We start from the raw sequence: 20169 nt of genomic DNA on the forward strand, positions 1-20169 counted from the left end.
TTTTTAAAGAGGCTACCACTCTTTCACACTCCCCCATCCCAAAATGCAGAAAGGTAATTACAGTTCAGATGTATCAGCAAGACTGACTCAGGAACAAAAGAGTGAATGGGGTATAAGTCTATTTCCATAAACAGTGGAAATCTTCATGACAACCCTGCAAAGCCAGGATCACTACTCCTATTTAACAGATGAAGACACCAGTTCAGTGTCCTAAGAGCAGGACTCTAATCCAGTAGGATTGGTACCTCTGTAAACAGGGGAAGAGATACCGAAGAGCTCCCTCTTTCTCACTGTGTGTGAACAAAGGAAAGGTCACGTAAGGACACAGCGAGAAGGTCGCCGAATACAAGCCAGGAAGAGAGTCCTCACCAGAAACTGAATTCTCCAGCACCTTGGTATTGGACTTCTAGTCTCCCTGCAGAATAGTGAGAATGACTATCTGTTGTTTAAGCCACCTAGCAAGTAGTATTTTGTTACAACAGCCTGAGAAGACTAATATACCTAGAGACCCAAATGTAAAGCCTCCTGCGAACCCAAGCTGATAGTCGCTAAGCAGGTCTGTTACCCAGGGTCACTGCTATCTCTAGGTTTCTTGGGACCCAGTGCCCACTGGAGTTATAGTCCCCTCCCCCTTTTTTTTTTTAGACAGAATCTCACAGTGGCATGATCTCAGCTCACTGCAACCTCCGCCTCCCAGGTTCAAGCGATCCTCGTTCCTCAGCCTCCCGAGAAGCTGGAATTACAGACGCCTGCCACCACACCCAGCTAATTTTTATACTTTTAGTAGAGATGTGGTTTCGTCATGTTGACCAGGGTATTCTTGACTCAAGAACCCAGTCAAGGACTCAAGTGATCCATCCGCCTCGGCCTCCCAAAGTGCTGAAATTACAGGCCTGAGCCACTGTCCTCAGACTATAGGCCCATTCTTTTCCCTGCCCTCATCCTCTAAAACCAGGTTCCAGCTCCCTTCCTGAATTCGCTTGGTCCTTATTCCTATATTTCCCCTCGTACTCACCATATCATTCCCTTGGCTCAGGAAGTCGTCTGCAACGCAGAGAAATTCTTCAGGAGATTGTTTTCTTGCCATTTCTTTATGAATGGTTCCCACTTTGAGAAGCTTCAGATGTGACTGTAAATTTCACATGGGGGAGGAGGGGCAGGGAATGGGAGTGGCCATGCCAAGGAAAGAGGTCAAGTTTCCCCTGCTTCATCCTCCATCCTTGGGGGAAAAAACCTTTAAGGAAGAATCAAGAGCTCCTTTATGGAGCCCATCTGGCTCTGAGGAGGGGCTGGGTCATGGGCCTCAGCTGCTGCAGAGCCCCTCCCTCCTGAGTGCCCAGCTCCTTTGTCTTCCCTAGTGAGGAAACAGCTCCTGTTCCCAAGAAGTCCACTCCAGCCTCATGGCTTCATCCTAGCAACTAATAATTAGCCTAGGATTGGAGAGAGGGCTTTTCAAGGGAACAAAACCAGCATAGACTTCAGTGAAAACAACGTAGATTTTGGAATCAGACTAACAGGGCTGTGATTTCTGGCTGTGAGCCTTTCTAGGGGATCTTAAACCAGGCACTGTCATCTCTGAGCAGTGTCTTCATCTGTTAAATAGGAGTAGTGATCCTGGCTTTGCAGGGTTGTCATGAAGATTTCCATTGTTTATGGAAATAGACATATACCCCATTCACTCTTTTGTTCCTGAGTCAGTCTTGCTGATACATCTGAACTGTAATTACCTTTCTGCATTTTGGGATGGGGGAGTGTGAAAGAGTGGTAGCCTCTTTAAAAATCCTATTTGGACCAGGTGCCATAGCTCACGCCTCTAATCCCAGTGTGGGAGTCTGAGGCAGGAGGATTTCTTGAGGCAAGGAGTTGAAGACCAGCCTCAGCAACAAAGTGAGACATTGTTTCTACAAAAAAAAAAAAATTGCCAGGGTGGTAGGCTGAGGCAGGAAGATCACTTAAGCCCAGGAGTTCCAGGCTGCAGTAAGCCATGATTGTGCCACTACATTCTAGCCTTGGCAACAGAGCAAGACCTGTCTCAAATAAAATAAATAAAAATAAAAAGTCTGATTTGTCCTTTGTTGTTGTTCAAGAAGTATGCCTTCAGAAAAAGCAGACTAACCACAATTGCTGCCCAAGCACATCTTCAGAAAGGCAAACCCACCCTCCAAATGATACATTAGTGAGCAATCATTCAAAGACTAAATGTTGATGACTTTGGCAGTGGGGATTATTATTTTTTTTTTCAATGTATGCATGCATGAATGAATGAAAGGCCTTCCTTAGGTCTGGCTTGGAGGGATATACTAAGCCTTGGGGGCATTCTCAGCCCTCCTCGTATTACCCACTCTCCCTTCTCTTTGGGTTGCTTTGGAGAGAGACCCCAAGGTACTGAGACCAGAATCTTGGGAACTGCAGAACATGCCTTGCAAAGACATGGCACATCTTTCTGGCAGTCATTTCTCTGCCTGTTCTGCCAGACACTTGGTAGTGCCACTCAGGGTATGATTTGCCCTGCAGTGGAGACAGTCTGCTAGCTAGACCCACATCCTGCCCCTACCTTGTTTTGTTATTGTGAAAACAAACAAAGGGGTAGCCCAGTGGGGGACAGGGGAGGGTGAAAGAACACAATAAGGTCACAGGGCCCTGCTCTAAGTGTGTCCCGTGCATGCCATAGGGGTTGGGGGCCAGAGACAAGATCCTCCTGGTGCTCAGGAAATAGCAATGGATTTAGAGCCCCAAAAGCTGCCATTTAAGCGCTACCTCCTTACTGGCTGTGTAAGTTTGGGCAGCCAGTTTACATTCACATGTAATATGCAAGTGCTAACAGAGCCATCTCAGGGCTGGTGTGAGAAATACATTTAACATTCATACATTTATTTATTATTCATTCTAACAGTGAATGCAAAAGGACTTAGTTGAAGACTAAAGTACTAAAAACTTACCGTGGTTAAGACTTTGGCTGTGAGTCTGATGGTTGGTGTGTTTGACGGTATTACTGTCCATCAATATTCAGTGTCCTTCCCTGGAGTCAGGCTTGGTCATGTGACTTGGCCAATGTGAGCAGAAGTGCCCCATTAGTTCCAAGGGGAAGTTTAAAAACTTATTAGCAATTCCCCAGCTCTATCCTCTGCCCTAGGGATGGAGGGAGCATGTGTGAAAATAGGGCCCTGGGGAATCGGGGACCTGAGTGATTAGAATGAGCACAGCTCCCAGGCTGCTGCTTGATGGGACCCTAACAGCAGCTGGTTTAGGCCACTGGGATTTGGGGGTTGATTGTGACTGCAGCAAAACCTAGCCTGGTATCACCATACAGACGAGTACCGTTTCTTTACGCAGTTTAATAGAAAAACAACAGAAGAAAACACGCACAAAGAAAACACATAGAAAATAACAGCAAACACAACACAGGCTTGGGGAGATGGCAGGCGGGCCTCAGCTGGGTGCTACTTGTTGCTGCTCTTGGGAAGAGGCCGGTAGACTCCAACCACCACAGCGTGGTCCCTCTCATAAGGCTCCAGGGTCAGCTGCTCTTGAGGCTTCAAGTTCTCCTGCTGCAACTTCCTCACCTCAGAAGCAAACACAGCCTCGGCGGATGCAGTGGAGTCGATGCAGTTGGCCTTGATGGAGATGAGAAAGTGGCCCCCGTTGCGCAGGAAGGTGTGGGCGTTCAGGGCCACGATGCGGGACTGGTCGGGCTGGGCCACGTCGGCGAAGATCACGTCCACCATCCCGATGAGCATGCGGTACTTGAGCGGGTGCCGCGCGTCCTCCAGGACCGGGATGATGTTGGTGCGCTTCTTGGCCACGTTGACCAGATCGCGGCCTGCGCGGTGGGAGAACTCGACGGCGTAGACCAGGCCGTCCGGGCCAATGATGTCGGAGACGTGGGAGACGGTGGTGCCCGACGCGGCGCCCAGGTACAGCACCTTGGACTTGGGCTTGATGTGGATCTGGTCCACCCCGCCCAGGATGGCCGCGGCCAGCTTGGAGCGGAACGGGTTCCACGTGCGGTACTCCTGCTTCACGCCGCCCTCGGTCACCGTGACGCGCCTCTCGCCGTACACCGACAGGCCGGGAACCATGTTCAGCGTGACCAGCGCGTCCTCCGCCCCGCGGTAGATGAAGACGCCCTCGTGCCGGTGCGGCTCCACCGACACCACCATGGCGCCCTTCCTGCGGCGGCTCCTGCTCTTGGCCACTCCGCCCCGCCGCTGCCCGCCGCCGCCGCGATCCCTGCAGTCCCCGCCGCCGCGCCCCCGGCCCCGGCCACCCCCGCCGAAGCCGCGCGCCCGTGCCCCGAAGCCGCCCTTGCCCCCCGGGCCGCCGCCGCCGTCGCCCCCGCCGCCTTTGCCCGCGCCTCCGCTGCCGCCGCCGCCGCCGCCGCCGCCTCGGCCTCCGCTCCAGCCGCCCCAGCTGCCACCCCCGCGGCCTCCCCCACCGCCCCCGCGCGAGCTTGCAGCCGACTTCATGGCGCGCCCCGGGGCGAATCCGCGGGTTACCGGTGCCTCGGGCCGGGTGTCCGGGGGCTCCGGTGGCTCTGGGTGGTCGTCCCCGCGGGGGACCCGGGAGGCCGGCGGCGGCGGTGAGCGCGGTGATCGGCGGCGGGCGGCGGGGGCGGGATCGGCTCTACCGCAGTCCCCGCATCCCGGAGCCGCCCCTTGACGCAGCGGCTGTGGCGCGATTGCATCACACCCGCCCCCACGACCCCGCGGCCCGGAAGCCCGGCTTCCCAAGCCCACGTGCAGACGCAGCCTACTGCCCTCTCACCCTGCCCCATCCCCATCTCCCGCCTTCCCAGGGACCCCTGGCACTTCCCGGAGCCGCAGGGGCGGGGGCATCTCTGCCGCAGGAGAGGGGGAGGTAAACATCAGCTTCAGTCCTTGCTAGGCCACCAGCTCTGGGAATATTGATCAGCAAGGAAGTGTTGATTCTTCAGTGTGAGTGGGGATACACAGGCCAGTACCCGAAATCACAAGACACTTCAGCAAGAGCCAAAATGCCACGTTCATTCTCGAAGTCTAGTCTATGCTTCAAAAGCACGCTCTCAATCTGCAGCATTTCCTTGAGGAAAGAAAGAGAGAGAGATGGGGGGCGTGGAGGCGTGGGGAGAAGAAAACAGAAGAGTAACTGAGCAGCACCAAGTACCAATGGCCCCAATGCCGCAACGCTGAGGCCTTAGCGTTTGGTCAGCACCAGGGACAGCGATAGTAATTGGGGCCCTTTTGACTACTGCAGGCGGACTTTGGGACCCCCTCAAAAAGAGCTGAGGAAAGCGGGGCAGGTAGTGAAACAACTGGCCAGCCTCCCGTTAGTTGCAGTAAGTGCCCACTCCAGAGAAAGAGACAACGCATACCTGAAGATCTGAGCATGTACCGACAGCCAGTATATGCATTATAACTTTCGTTCCATCCTGGACCACAGCTCTTCCCGTCTCACACTCATGGATGGCAGGGCCAGCTCTGGTTTTGCCTGAGGACTGGAACGTCTCCTTAATGGGGCCCAGAATTCTATGAACTGGAATGTGAACAAGGGATCAGTGAGCGAAATGTATGATTCCTGAGGTTGAATGGTTCACACAAAATACTCTCCTTAGAGGTTTCCACGCTTGCTACGAGTTGAATGTTTTCCAAAATGATCGACTACACTTGGTGTCTGTGAGGGTCAATTTTGTGTCAATTTTACTGGGACATGGGTGCCCAGATATTTGGTCAAATAGTATTCTGAGTGTTTCTGTGAGGGTGTTTTAGATGAGATTAACATTTAAATTGGTAGATTGAGTAAAGCTGATTGCCTTCTAGTATGTGGGTGGGCCTCATCTAATCAGTTGCAGGCAGAAATAAAGCAAAATGCTGACCTTCCCCAAGGAAGAGAGAATTCTCCTGCCCAATGGCTTTTCAACTGGCACATCAGCTCTTTTTGCCTGACAACCATTGGGCTGGGACATTGGCTCTGCAGATTTGGACTTGCTGGCCTCCATAATCACGTGAGCCAAGATATATCCTACAGGTCTGTGTCTCTGGAGAACCTTGAATAATAGAGATCCTGAGACAAAGACTTGAGTCCAAATGAGGTGATCCCAGGAAGCACGAGTGGGGGTGGGCAAAAATGAGGTAGAGAAGATAGAAAGGTTAAGAAGGAACTGGGCACAGTGCCTCACACCTGCAATACCAGCACTTTGGGAGACCAAGGTGGGAGGATCGATTGAGCCCATGAGTTCAAGACCAGCCCTGGCAAAATAGTGAGACCCTGTCTCTACAAAAATAAAAAGTAAAAAAAACTTAGGCGTCATGGTGTCTACCTGTAGTCCCAGCTACTCAGGAGGCTGAAGTGGAGGGGTCACTTGGGCCTGGGAGATCAAGGCTGTAGTGAGTTCTCCTCACACCAGTACCCTCCAGCTGGGCGATCACTTGCTCCGTGTACTCTCTGAGAAACTATGTGGAAGGCGTCTCAGAATTGTTCTACTACAGGTTGGAGGCTGGGGCATTAATTCACTGTCTTAATTTGTTTTGTGTTTCTATACCTGAGACTGGGTACTTTACAAAGAAAAGGGCTTTTTTATTTTTTATTCTAAGACAAGGTCTCACTCCGTCACCCAGCCTGAGTGCAGTGGCACAATCATGCCTATTGCAGCCTTGATCTCCCAGGCTCAAGAAATCCTCCCACTTCAGCCTCCTAAGTAGCTGGGACTACAGGTGTGTGCCACCACACCAGGCTAATTTTTTATTTTTTATAGAGATGGGGTCTCACTATGTTGCCCAGGTTTGTCTCAAACTCCTGGACTCAACCAGTCTTCCTGTTTTGGTCTCCCCAGTGCTGGGATTATAGGTGTGAGCCACAGTTGCCAGCTAGGTTTCTTTTTATATATGTATGTAGAGAGAAGGAGTCTTGCGATATCATCCAGGCTGGAGTGCAGTGGTGTGATCATAGCAGCCTTGAACTCCTGGGTTCAAATGAACCTCTCACCTGCCTCAACATCCTGAGTAGCTGGGTCTTCAGGTATACACCACCATGCCTGGCAATTGTTTTCTAACTTTTTGTGGAGAGGAGGCCTCACTATGTTGCCCAAGTTGGTTTCCAACTCCTGGCCTCAAGCAATCCTCCTGCCTCAGCCTCCTGGGTTGCTGGAATTCTAGGCACAAGCCGCCACACTTGACAACATGTATACCTTTGTTTACAACTGACTTGTTTTCCATAAGATGTGCCCTGTAGTAATGATCATAATTACTACATCTGTAGTATGTATTACATACTACATCTGTGACTAGCCCTCAGTAGTAGACATGGGGCACATCAATCATTCCCATAGACTTAAAAAGTGCATGAGGAATTTTACTTATTTTCTCACACAACCATTCCAACAAATTGCCCAAGGCGTAACTAGTCATGATTGAGGTGAAACCAGAGGTAAGGCTCTATAACCCCATCCCCATTCTCATTGGTACTTTAAGCATCCATGCAGGAAGAAACTTAACCTGTTTTCTCTAAGCCATGGTCCACCTCTAAAGGTGATCGAGGGATCTGATCTCTACCCCAGTGACAGGCATAGCTATATTTGCTCAAGATGAGTTGGGCTACGATGCAGTAACATAGAACTCCTAAATCTCAGTGTAGTAATACAACTATGTTTTTTTTTTTTTTTTTTTTTTGAGTTGGAGTCTCACACTGTCGTCCAGGCTGGCGTGCAGCAGTGTGATCTCAGCTTGTTACAACCTCCATCTCCTGGGTTCAAGCTATTCTCCTGCCTCAGCTCCCCAAGTAGCTAGGTTTACAGGCACCCGCCACCAAGCCCAGCTAATTTTTTGTATTTTTAGTAGAGATGAGGTTTCACCATGCTGGCCAGGCTAGTCTCGAACTCCTGACCTCCTGATCCACCTGCTTTGGCCTCCCAAAGTGCTGGGATTACAGACGTGAGCCACTGCACCCAGCCGGTTTCTTTCTTTCTTTTTATTTTTTTCTTTTCTCTGTGTTGCCCAGGCTGGAGTGCAGTGGCATGATCTCAGCTCAACACAACCTCTGCCTCCCAGGTTCAAGCAATTCTCCTGCCTCAGCCTCCCAAGTAGCTGGGACTACAGGTGCCTGCTACCTTGCCTGGCTAATTTTGTATTTTTAGTAGAGACTGGGTTTTTACTATGTTGGCCAGGCTGGTCTTGAACTCCTGACATCAAGTGATCCGCCCACCTTGGAGTCCCCCAGTACTGGGATTACAGACTCTCACTCCATTCCCCACCATGCCCAGCCTTATTTCTTATATTTTGTGTCCATTGAGGGTCACTGTGGGGTTTGCCCCACACAGCCGCTGAAGAACTCAGGCCCCAACATCTTGTGGCTGCAACATGAGAAAAGCCTCCGCTGTACCACTGAAGAATAGAGTGCGCAGAGAACTCACAACCTTTTCATATGTTTTAGTCTGGACTTTGACGCAATCATTTCTACTCACCACGGATTGCAGCCTTAATCTCCCAGGCTCAAGCAATTCTCCCACCTCAGCCTCCTGGCTGATGACTGGCCAAAGCCCTGCCTAGCTGAAAGGCAGCTGAGACATGTGAGTGCCATAACTGCAGAACAGTCAATGTTTTGATCTAGATGTCCACTGCATAATGCCAGCTGGCACCCCTGGATCAGTAACATCCCAGATGAAATTTACCGTTGGCATGTCTGTATTTAAATTTACTCATCCAGACAAAATATAACACCTCCTTCCTAACACATGACTAAAACTCAGAATCATAGTCAACCCCCAATATATATAATATAGCTGGTTAATTAATTAGAAAAAGAGAAACGTCTCCCTTTTTCTAGCCTCTGGGCATTGGAGAGTAGCAAAAATCCCTTAGTTGGGATGTCATTATGGTTTAGTCATTACCTCTGCTGGGGGACACTTCATCTCTTGGTGGCTCAGAGTCTCACTCCATTCCCCACTGTAGAACTAGTGACTGCCATTCAGGAAATGCTCAAAAAGCTTAGCTGGACTAGTTTTGCAAAGGCCTTCTTTCCAGAATACACCTTAGAAGTTCTCTGTAATTCTTCATTTTATAGAATATGAATCTCAGATTTGGACTGGACGCAGTGGCTCACGCCTGTAATCCTAGCACTTTGGGAGGTTGAGGTGGGTGGATCACTTGAGCTCAGGAGTTCGAGACCAGTCTGGAAAACATAGGGAGACCCCATCTCAATAAATTAAAAAATTCTACAAACTATCAAATTCCTACAAACAATCTAAAATCCCCACAAAAATTACAGTGAGTCTCATTGAGCTCCCTTCAATCCATTCCATTTTATTTTTATAAGCACCATGTATGTATTTTTTATTTTTTTGTTGCATTTTAGGTTTTGGGGTACATGCGAAGAACATGCAAGATTGTTGCATAGGTACACACATGACAGTGTGATTTGCTGCCTTCCTCCCCATCACCTATACCTGGCATTTCTCCCGGTGCTATGTCTTCCCAAAGCACCATGTATATTTATGTAATTAAACTGGTATGGAAATGCAAAGCAAGCCAAACAGCAAAACAAAGCAAAAGTTTTTTTTACTTCAGATGACTCCGTGTACTCTCATTAACCAGTGAAATTTATATAATGCAACTAAGTATTTTTTTGATTTGTACAAATTTATGGGATACATGAGAAATTGTGTTACGTGTTTAATGCACAGTGATCAGGTCAGGGTATTTAGGGTATCCAGAAATTAGGGACCTGAGTACGGGACATTTTTATTAAGCATAGTCACACTACTTGGCTATCAAGGATAGAATTTGTTCCTCCTATCTTACCGTATGTTTGTACTTTTTTCTTTTTTTTTTCTTTTTTCTCTTTTATTTTTTTGAGACAGAGTCTGCTCTGTCACCCAGGCTGGAATGCAATGGCATGATCTCGGCTCACTGCAACCTCCGTCTCCCGGGTTCAAGTGATTCTTGTGCCTCAGCCTCCCTGAGTAGCTGGGATTACGGGCACATGCCACCACACCTGGCTAATTTTTAATGTATTTTCAGTAGAGATGGGGTTTTGCCATGTTGGCCAGGATGATCTGAAACTTCTGACCTCAGGTGATCTGCCTGCCTTGGCCTCCCAAAGTGCTGGGATTACAGGTGTGAGCCACCTGTGCCTGGCCTGGATATCTAGTCTTGAACCAGACAACTAGGCTCTCATCAACCATAAGTCTGAGGGTTTAGGGCCTATATATTTGTACCTTTTAACCCACTTCTCTTCATCTTCCCTCCTGCCCCTATTCACCCTTCCCAGTCTCTGTTATCTCTTTTTCCATTCTCTATCTTAGCTCCTAGCCAGGTATGGTGACTCATGCCTGTAATCTCAGCACTTTGGGAGGCTGAAGCAGGTGATCACTTGAGGCCAGGAGTTGAAGACCAGCCTGGGCAATATGGCAAAACCCTGTCTGTACCAAAACTACAAGAATTAGCCAGCTACCGAGGAGCCTGAGATGGGAGGATCACTTGAGTCCACAAGGATCACTTGAGCCTGGGAGGTGGAGGTTGCAGTGATCTGTGATGATCATGCCACTATACTCCAACCTGGGCAACAGAGCTAGACCCTGTTTCCAAAAAAAAATTTTTTTTAGCTCCCTCATGTAAGTGAGAACATGTGGTATTTGTGCCTGGCTGGTGGCACTTAAGATAATTACCTCCATCAGCTGAATATTATCTAGCCAATTTTCTAGAATAGTTAATACTGGCCATTTGGAAGCTAACATTGGCCAAGAAGGAAAGTCAAAAATGACAAGAAAATTAGCATAAAATTACATCGCAGACGCATATTAACTTCTCTGTACCATTTGTGCCCTAGTTTAAATCTGCTTTTAAAATATATTGTTTAAAAAAGTGTGGGCCAGGTGCAGTGCAGTGGCTCACACCTATAATATGAGCACTTTGGGAGGCCGAGGAGGGTGAATCACTTGAGAGGTCAGGAGTTCAAGACCAGCCTGGCCAACTTGGTGAAACCCTGTCTCTACACAAAATACAAAAGTTAGCCAGGAGTGCTGACTTTGTCACCTAGGCTAGAGTGCACTGGCATGATGACAGCTCACTGCAACCTTTGCCTCCCAGGCTCGAGCAATCCTCCCACGTCAGCCTCCCGAGTAGCTGGGACTACAGGCACACACCATCATACCTGGCTAATTTTTTTATTTTTTGTAGAGACAAGGTCTCACCACATTGCCCAAGCTTGTCTCAAACTCCTGGGCTCAAGTTAGCCACCGATCTTGGCTTCCCAAAGTGCTGGGATTATAGGTATGTGTGGGGGGTGCACGGCAACATATTCAAGTTTATGTACCTGGCATTTGAGGTCAGGCATGGAAAAATACTGAGCACCGTGTGTATGTTATTTGTGCATGGGAATGAAACTCCCTGGCTCTGAAAACAGGACAGAGAGTGGAGTGTGTGGTGTGATAAGGAACGCTGGAAACAGCCTCCTGAGAATGCAGTTTGAGTGTGTACAAGGTCACAGGTGTCTCAGTAACCCACCTCAAATGGCCATCTAGTTGATGTTTATAGTTAATACAAGCCCTTTCAATAAATACTTGGCAGATGGATGCTGGGGAGGACTCTCTCGGAAGAGCTGCCCCCTAGCTCCGCTCAGCTGGAACTGTCTGAGTACTTCATTCTTGGAGTTTACTGCAAGCTATAAGCTCTGCAACTGGTGACCCCGACGTGACCACCTTGAATTTACATGTGAAGGTGGAGTGCTTCATCAGTTTTTGGGGAATCCGGTAAGGGACAGTCCTGACCCCCATCAGGAGGACAGGATGCATGCATAAAATATCAGAGGTTAGGTTGTCATGGGTCAAGAAATGACCAAAGAGCAGAAAGTATTTTTTAAAACAGTGTAACAGCAACTTAATGCTATCCAATGCACTTCAGAGCCTGGAGCTCTGCACAAGCTTATGCTCTTAATTAGGCAGAAATGCCCTTGGTTTCCTGATCAAGGAAACTTAGACTTAAGAGTTATGGGAGCAGGTAGATTGCTGCCTGAAAAGAGGATATGAGCAAGGTCATTTGACTAATGCTACTATTTTGACCACCTGGATGCCGGTACGCTCTGTCTTGCTTCCTCTCTATTTGCCAGATTGCGGTGAGTCGAATCGCCTATCTTCTCCACCTGAAGGGAATTCAGGAGATTTAAAAAAGGAAAAACAGAAACCAGAACAACAGGGAGAGACTTCTCTCCCCTCTTCATTTTCTTCTATGGGGAATAAGGAAGAGATTTTTTCTAGTGAGGATAAGGACAGACCGGAGTCTTTTCCTCTCCCTATAGAAAAGCCATTGCCCTCCTTTCCTCCACCCTTAAAGGGACCTGCATTTGTTTGCCCAGTTCAGCCATCAGCGCCTCCCATCCCCCTTGAGGAGATTGGAGACCATGCAAGGGATGGTTCTTGTATAAGACCCTGGGTTAGCGATCAGGTGGCCGTGTCTGCTCGACAAACTTCCCTGCTGGAGGGGTGCCTCCAGAAGGAAGGAAAGTGGCTGATGATGACTATCTTCCTAATATCCAAGTTCTCACCTCCTACTTCCAGCACTGGCCTTCTTGGCCTCGTCTTTTTTCTGTTTCCCTGGAGTATAAGGGAAAGTTGCATGCTGCCTCCTGGGTTTTATCCCAGAAAGCTCTGGATTTCTTGCTGCCCACAGAGGCCTGGGGCAGGAGAGTTGCTAAGATACCATGGAGTGCCCATTTAGTCACTGGCACTCTGGGCAGATTGCCCCTTTCTGGGTTTGTGGTGATGGAGGGGAAGAGGTGACTGCAGGCAGCTCCAGCCCAGTCCTGAGAATCCTCCTCACCATGGTCACGTGCCTTAGTAACTGTGTCCGAAAGTGGCCTGCTGCTTGCTGTGCTTTTTTCTACTTCTGCCCTTCTTTGCCACCCCTCACATGTTTCAGTTGACAAGCAATTCCTTATCTTCCCTAGCTCCCTAGGGAAAGGGCTAAGAAACAGTCCATGCGCACCCCAACCCTATTAGCCTAAGGTGGGCAGTGGGGTGTGGAGCAGCCTTGAGTACAGAGCTCTGGGGGAGAAGCCCGCTAATGAGGGGTACTGTCTCATAGCCATATGTTAAATGCTAACTAGGCTGAGGTGGACGAGCTCTGCCAGTTGCCGACATCTTCAGACAATAGATGCAGCAGTCAGGAATGTTTGTTTTGCTTTTTTATGAAATGTTTAAAAACACTGTGGCTGGGAAACTTCAAAGCAGACCCCTTGCTGCATGTCTGCTCCTCCCCTGAGCCTCTCTGCTTGGGGGTGGTAAAAATAATAAAAAGCCCAGTGTATTTTCAGTACCTTTCCTAACAAGGTTGGCTCCAGGCGTAGGTGGTCTGCAGGATGAGGGGAGAGGTCTTCTCCCAGCCTGTGACCCTCTCGCCTCCTGCCTCCGTGCTCACACACACACACTTTACCACCTCGTCATTCTCTGGCCTTTTGCTGCCACTTGTAGTCTTTCTTCCTTCCTCTCAGGATAAGGGCAGTAACAGGTGGCAGGCTATTAAAAAGAGAGGCTGCCTAGGGAGCCCAGGGCAGGTGGGAAGAAACTAGCGACAGCCTTGCTTTCCCAAGCTCACTTCTAAGACATTCTAGCTAAAGGCTAATGCAGAAAAATGGCCAGAACCTAAAGACATTTTAAAACGTTTTTTGGGTTTTTTTTTTTTTTTTTTTTTTTTTTTTTTTACACACTTAGGCTAACTCAGTGCAGGTTTATTATCCTGATGACTTGCAGTCACATTCTAATGACTTTCAAAGGCCAGAAACTATGGGGAATAACCTTAAAGTATCCATCCCTTCCACCCTTAGTTTAACAGGTAGGCTCTATCTTTTGCTATTTCTATATTTTATGTGCTATTTACCTCTAAACATTTACAAAAGACCACAGATTTAATAGCTTCTCTTATCATAAAGGGGCACCGACGTGCATCCAGTCATCAGGATATGACCCTGCTACTCTTTTCTACCATTAAGCAAGGAACAGTTTCATACCCTGCTAGCTTGTGATCTTGATTAGCAAGTAGCAATGGCTGACTTTATTAGTACTATCGGCTTTCATTTACCAACCTCTAAGCTCCTGAACTTTTGACAAACTCTGGCTGTTAAATTTGTATCTGTTGGAGCCCTTGCTTCATGCCTTCACAGATGGTTCAGAAAAAAACTGGAAGAGCAGCTATAGGGTGGCAAGATGCCATGCAAAACTGGCAGCACGAAATCCAGGAACATTTTAAAACTACCCAACAGGCAGAGTTAGGTGCCCTAATATTGGCCTTACATACTTGCGCTCACCAAGACATAAATATAGTTAGTGATTCTGCTTATGCGGTGTATAGCATTACTCATTTAGATCTTGCACATGTGAAGGGCATTACTAATGAAATCTTTACTAGCTTTATTTCTTGTAGCACAAGAGCTCCTCTGTGTTCATCGTCACCATCTTTACGTCACCCACATTTGTTCTCATTCTGGTTACCTGGGTCCCATATCAGAAGGGAATGCTAGAGGTGATGCTCTTGTACAACCACAGATGTGGTTTGCAGACTTCCCTGCATTTTTCCAAGCTCAAGCTGATCCTGCTTTTTTTCATGAGAATGCTCGCAGTCTTAAACAACAGTTTCATTTAAAACTTGCCCAAGTTCACGATTATTAAAACTTGTCCTGATTGCCAAGGGCATTCTCTCTCTCCTCTTTCCTTAGGGCTTGGTGCCAACCCACAAGATCTGGTGCCTAATGCTATCTGGCAAACTGATGTTACTCAGTATCTACCCTTTGGTTGTTTTAAATTTCTCCACGTAGGTGGTGTGCGGTGGCTCATGCCTGTAATCCCAGCACTTTGGGAGGCTAAGGCGGGTGGAACACGAGGTCAGGAGTTTGAGACCAGCCTGGCCAATATGGTGAAACCCTGTCTCTACTAAAGATACAAAAAATTAGCTGAGTGTGGTGGCGCATGCATGTAGTAATCCCCGCTACGCGGGAGGCTGAGGCAGGAGAATTGCTTGAACCCGGTAGGCAGAGGTTGCAGTGAGCAGAGATTGCGCTGTTGTACTCCAGCCTGGGCAACAGGGCGAGACTCTGTCTCAAAAATAAATAAATAAATGAATAAACAAATAAATAAATTTCTCCACATTACCATGGACACTTACACAGGTTTAATACATGCTACCCCCTGGACAGGAAAAAAAAACTAAAAATGCAATTGCTCATTTGTTTAAATCTATTATGACTTTAGGCCTTCCACAAACTATAAAAACTGATAATGGACCTTGCTATCTTAGTGCTCGATTTGCGTATGCAAACACATGACGAAATCACCTAATAATACATTTCTCACAACTTACTCCTGTTGTTAAGTGACATATGACTGCATTTTGATTTTGGCCTAGTGATGCTGACTTTGGACTTCTGGCCTCCAGAATTGCCAGAAAAATAAATTTATATTGTTTTAAGCCACCAAGTTAATGATAATTTAGGAAATGTGGACATGCCCATCATGAAAGAATGTTTGCTCCACAGGGCAGAAGCTGTGGGCTGGCCAACAGCAGCATTTCCAATTTCCTTTTTGTAAGAGGGGTGTGTGGGGGGGTGCTGGGGGGTGGAATTTTAAGGCTGCACAGGCTCATGGGAGATAACACAGTCCAGAGGACATTTCAGAATGACAGAAAATCAAGTCGCCAGCAAGGTAAAATTGATCCTTATTAGTCAAGGATTCTCCATATTTACAAATTTGCCAATTCACTAAAATTCATCTGTAACTCAAACACCAATACTCAAGGAGCTTTTGGACATTTGCATAGTGGCAAAAAAGGAGTCATCCAGTGAACACGCTTCCAGCTGAGGCCAAATGAGGTAATGTCCTGCGTTCTTGTTTCAGTTCGCATACTGTAAACAACGGTTTCATGGCCTATTTAGTGCCATGTTTTTCATATTTTTGTGCTTTCTCTTGGTGATTTCACTGTTTAAATTGGTTCCAAAGGGTATACCTGAAGTATTTCTAGGTGCAAGGCTGTGATGTGCCTTACAGAGAAAATACATGTGGGCCATATGTGATGGCTCATGCCTGTAATCTCAACATTTGGAGAGGCCAAGGCTCTCCTGGGGCTCAGGAGTTTGAGACCAGCCTGGACAACACTGCGAGACTCTATCTCTGAAAAATAAAAAATACTAGCTGGTGTGACGGCATGTGCCTGTAGTCCTAGCTATTTGGATTTGAGCCCAGGAAGTTGAGGCTTCAGTGAGCAAAGGTCATCCAAGATCATGCCACTACACTTCAGCCTGGGTGCTGGGTGACAGAGTTACACCCTGTCAAAAAAAAGAAAAAAGAGAAAATACATGTGTGAGTTTAAGTTTTTTCAGGCATGAGTTATAGTGCTATTTGCTGTGAGATCAATGTTAACAAATAACAATACATATGAAATAAGGTGTCTTAAAACAAGCTTATGTATTTTTTTTTTTTTTTTTTTTGAGACGGAGTTTCACTCTTGTTACCCAGGCTGGAGTGCAATGGCGTGATCTCGGCTCACCGCAACCTCCGCCTCCTGGGTTCAGGCAATTCTCCTGCCTCAGCCTCCTGAGTAGCTGGGATTACAGGCATGCACCACCATGCCCAGCTAATTTTTTGTATTTTTAGTAGAGACGGGGTTTCACCATGTTGACCAAGATGGTCTCGATCTCTTGACCTCGTGATCCACCCGCCTCGGCCTCCCAAAGTGCTGGGATTACAGGCTTGAGCCACCGCGCCCGGCCCAAGCTTATGTATTAATCAGTTAATGAAGATGCTGTGAACAGAGTTTTACAGGAACCTAACTCTGTATTTCCCCATGGAGAAATGGTTAATATTCACTCATTCAGTATTCATGATAACTTTATTGAAATAACTGTGACAATTAACAAGGATCGACTTTATGACAATTCTAAACTTCTATGTATCTAATAACATTACCTCGAAATATTTAAAGCAAAGTTGAATAGAATTAAAAGGAGAAATAGACAAATCTAAATTCATAGTGGGGCTGGGCATAGTGGCTCATGCCTATAATCTCAGTGCTTTGGGAGGACCAGCCTGGATAACACAGGGAGACCCTGACTATAATTAGCTAGGTGTGGTGGTGTGAGCCTGTAGTCCCAGCTGCTCAGACGGCTGAGGTGAAGGCTTGCCTGAGCCTAGGAGTCCAAGACCAGACTGGGCCATATAGGGAGACCCCTGTCTTTACAAAAACAAATAATAAAATACAATACAAATAAAATGTAAAAGCATAGTGGGAAATTTTAACAAACTTTTCAGCAACTGATAGGAAGCAGATAAAAAATCTGTGAGGATATGATAGAGTTTAGACTTAGAAAAAATTCACATAATATAAAATTAATCATTTTAAACTGTATCATTAAGTGGTTTTTAGTGACAGTCACAATGTTATGCAACCATCACCATTACCTAATTCCAGAACATTTTCATCACCTTAAAAAGAAACCCTTTATTCATTAAGTAGCTACTCCCTATTCTTAGCTCACTAATCTATCTGTATTTATGAATTTGCCTATTCTGGACATTTCATACAATTTATGCATGGCTTCTTTTACTTGGCATAATGTTTTTAAGGTGTATTCACGTTGTAGACATACTTTATTCCTTTTTTTTAAATTTAATTTTTAGTTTTTTTTTAGAGATGAGGTTTCATCATGTTGGCCAGGCTGGTCTTGAACTCCTGACCTCATGATCCACCCGCCTCGGCCTCCCAAAGTGCTGGGATTACAGGTGTGAGCTACTGCACCTGGACTTTATTCCTTTTTATAGACTAATATTTCATTTTGTAGACTACATTTTGTGTATCCATTTAATCAGTTAATGGACATTTGGGTTGCTTCCATTTTGGACTATTATAAATACTGTGTGATAAACATTTGTGTGTTAAGTTCTTGAGTGAACACATATTTTCGATTCTCTTACGCATATTCTTATTCTATAGTCTGAGTGTTTGTGTTTCTCCAAAATTTATACATTAACGCTTAATCCCAAATGTGATGGTATTAAAAGGTAAGGCCTTTTGGGAGATGATCAGGTCATGAGGGGTTCAGCTTCTTGTTTTGAGACGGAGTCTTGCTCTATCACCCAGGCTGGAGTGCAGTGGCAAGATCTTGGCTCACTGCAACCTCACCTCCCTGGTTCAAGAGATTCCCCTGCCTCAGCATCCCAAGTAGCTGGGATTACAGTTGTGTGTCACCACGTCCAGCTTTTTCTTTCTTTTTTATTTTATTTTTAGTAGAGACAGATTTTCACCATGTTGGTCAGACTGGTCTTAAACTCCTGACCTCAGGCAATCCACCTGCCTGAGCCTCCCAAAGTGCTGGGATTGCAGGCATGAGCCTCGGCGCCCAGCCCACGCTCAGCTTCATGGTTGAGATTAGTGTCTCTACAAAAGATACTGAAGAAAGCTACCTAGCTAGCTAGCCCCTTCTACTATGTGAGGGTACAGCTAAAAGGCACACAATCTATGAACCAGAAAGTGGGCCCTAACCAGACACTGAATCTGCTGGTGCCTTGATCTTGGGCTTTCCAGCCTCCAGAACTGTGAGAAATAAATTTAAAAAAAAAATTTTTTTTTTTAATTTCCATAGGTTTTTGGGGAACTGGTAATATTTGGTTATGTAAGTTCTTTGGTGGTGATTTGTAAGATTTTGGTGCATTCATCATCAGTATATACTGAGCAGTATACACTGAACTTGATTTGTAGTCTTTTATCCCTCACCCCCTTCCCACCCTTTCCTCCTGGGTCTCCCAAGTCTATTGTATCATTCTTTATTTATTTATTTTGATATGGAGTCTCCCTCTGTCACCCAGGCTGGAGTGCAGTGGTATAACCTCAGCTCATTGCAACCTCTGCCTCCTGGGTTTAAGCGATTCCTGTGCCTCAGCCTCCCGTGTAACTGAGATTACAAGCGCCCGCCACCACACTCAGGTAATTTTTGTATTTTTAGTAGAGACAGGGCTTCACCATGTTGGCCAGGCTGGTCTTGAACTCCTGATCTCAAGTGATCTACCCGCCTCGGCCTCCCAAAGTGTGGGATTAAGGCGTGAGCCACTGCACTGGCCTATTGTCATTCTTATGCCTTTGCATCCTCAGAGCTTAGCTCCCACTTATAAGAACATACTATGTTTGCTTTTCCATTCCTGAGTTACCTTGCTTAGAATAATAGTCCCCAGTCCCACCCAGGTTGCTGTGAATGCCATTGATTCATTCCTTTTTATGGCTGAGTACATATATATACACAATGGAATACTGGTGTATATATATACCAGTTTCTTTCTTCCACTGTGTTCTTTTGATGTTATCATAAATGAAATTGTTCTGTCATTTTTGTGTTGTTCATTCCAAGTGTCTAGAAATACAAATTTTTATATTGAGTTTGTATCTTGCAACTCTGCTGATTTATAAGCACTAATTTTGTGTATGTGTGTAGTCTTTAGAATGTTCTATATGTAAAACCATGTTATCTGGAAATAGTGATGATCTCATTTCTTCCTTTCCCATCTTAAAGCCTTTTATTTTTCCTCACCTAATTGTCCTGGCTAGAACTTCCAGTAGAGTACTGAACAGATGTGACACGAGTTAACATCTTTGTTTCTGGTCTATTGAGATTCTCATGTGGGGTTTTAATTTCCCTATTCAGTTTATTAATATGATGTATTACTGTGATCTTTTTTTGTTTTTGAGACAGGGTCTCATTCTGTTAAACACTCAGGCTGGAGTGCAGTGGCTCAGTTTCAGCTCACTGCAACCTCTGCCTCCCAGGTTCAAGCAATTCTTGTGCCTCAGCCACCCAAATAGCTGGGATTACAGGTGCATGCCACCATGCCTGGCTTATTTTTGCATTTTTTTGTAGACATGGAATTTCACCATGTTGGCCAGGCTGGTCTTGAACACCCGACCTCAATCAGTCCGCCTGCCTCTGCTGCCCAAAGTGCTGGGATTACAGGCATGAGCCACCATGCCAACCTGTGATTTTACTTCATATGTTGAATCACCTTTACATTTCTCAGGTAAATCTCACTTGGTCATGTGTATAGTTCTTTTAGTATTTTGCTGAATTCAATTTGTTATTATTGAATTTTCTGTATCTATGTGATAATTGATCTGAAGTTTTATTTTATGATGCTTTTGGTTTGAATATTGGGATAAAAATATCCTTGTAGAA

At 46.4% G+C, this 20169-nt stretch overlaps 1 protein-coding gene across 1 annotated transcript; it reads right to left on the bottom strand.

Moving 5' to 3' along the window:
- Positions 1 to 3317: 3317 nt before the first annotated feature.
- On the bottom strand, positions 3318 to 4782 carry FBLL1 (fibrillarin like 1). The gene has a single exon (XM_032252694.1). The coding sequence runs from the start codon at positions 4464 to 4466 to the stop codon at positions 3441 to 3443; it is 1026 nt and encodes a 341-aa protein (XP_032108585.1). The 5' UTR covers positions 4467 to 4782; the 3' UTR covers positions 3318 to 3440.
- Between the last annotated feature and the right edge of the window lie 15387 nt (positions 4783 to 20169).

This window comes from Sapajus apella, unplaced genomic scaffold, assembly GCF_009761245.1.
Source record: "Sapajus apella isolate SASKATOON/1434 unplaced genomic scaffold, GSC_monkey_1.0 scaffold79, whole genome shotgun sequence".
Classification (NCBI taxonomy): domain Eukaryota; kingdom Metazoa; phylum Chordata; class Mammalia; order Primates; family Cebidae; genus Sapajus; species Sapajus apella.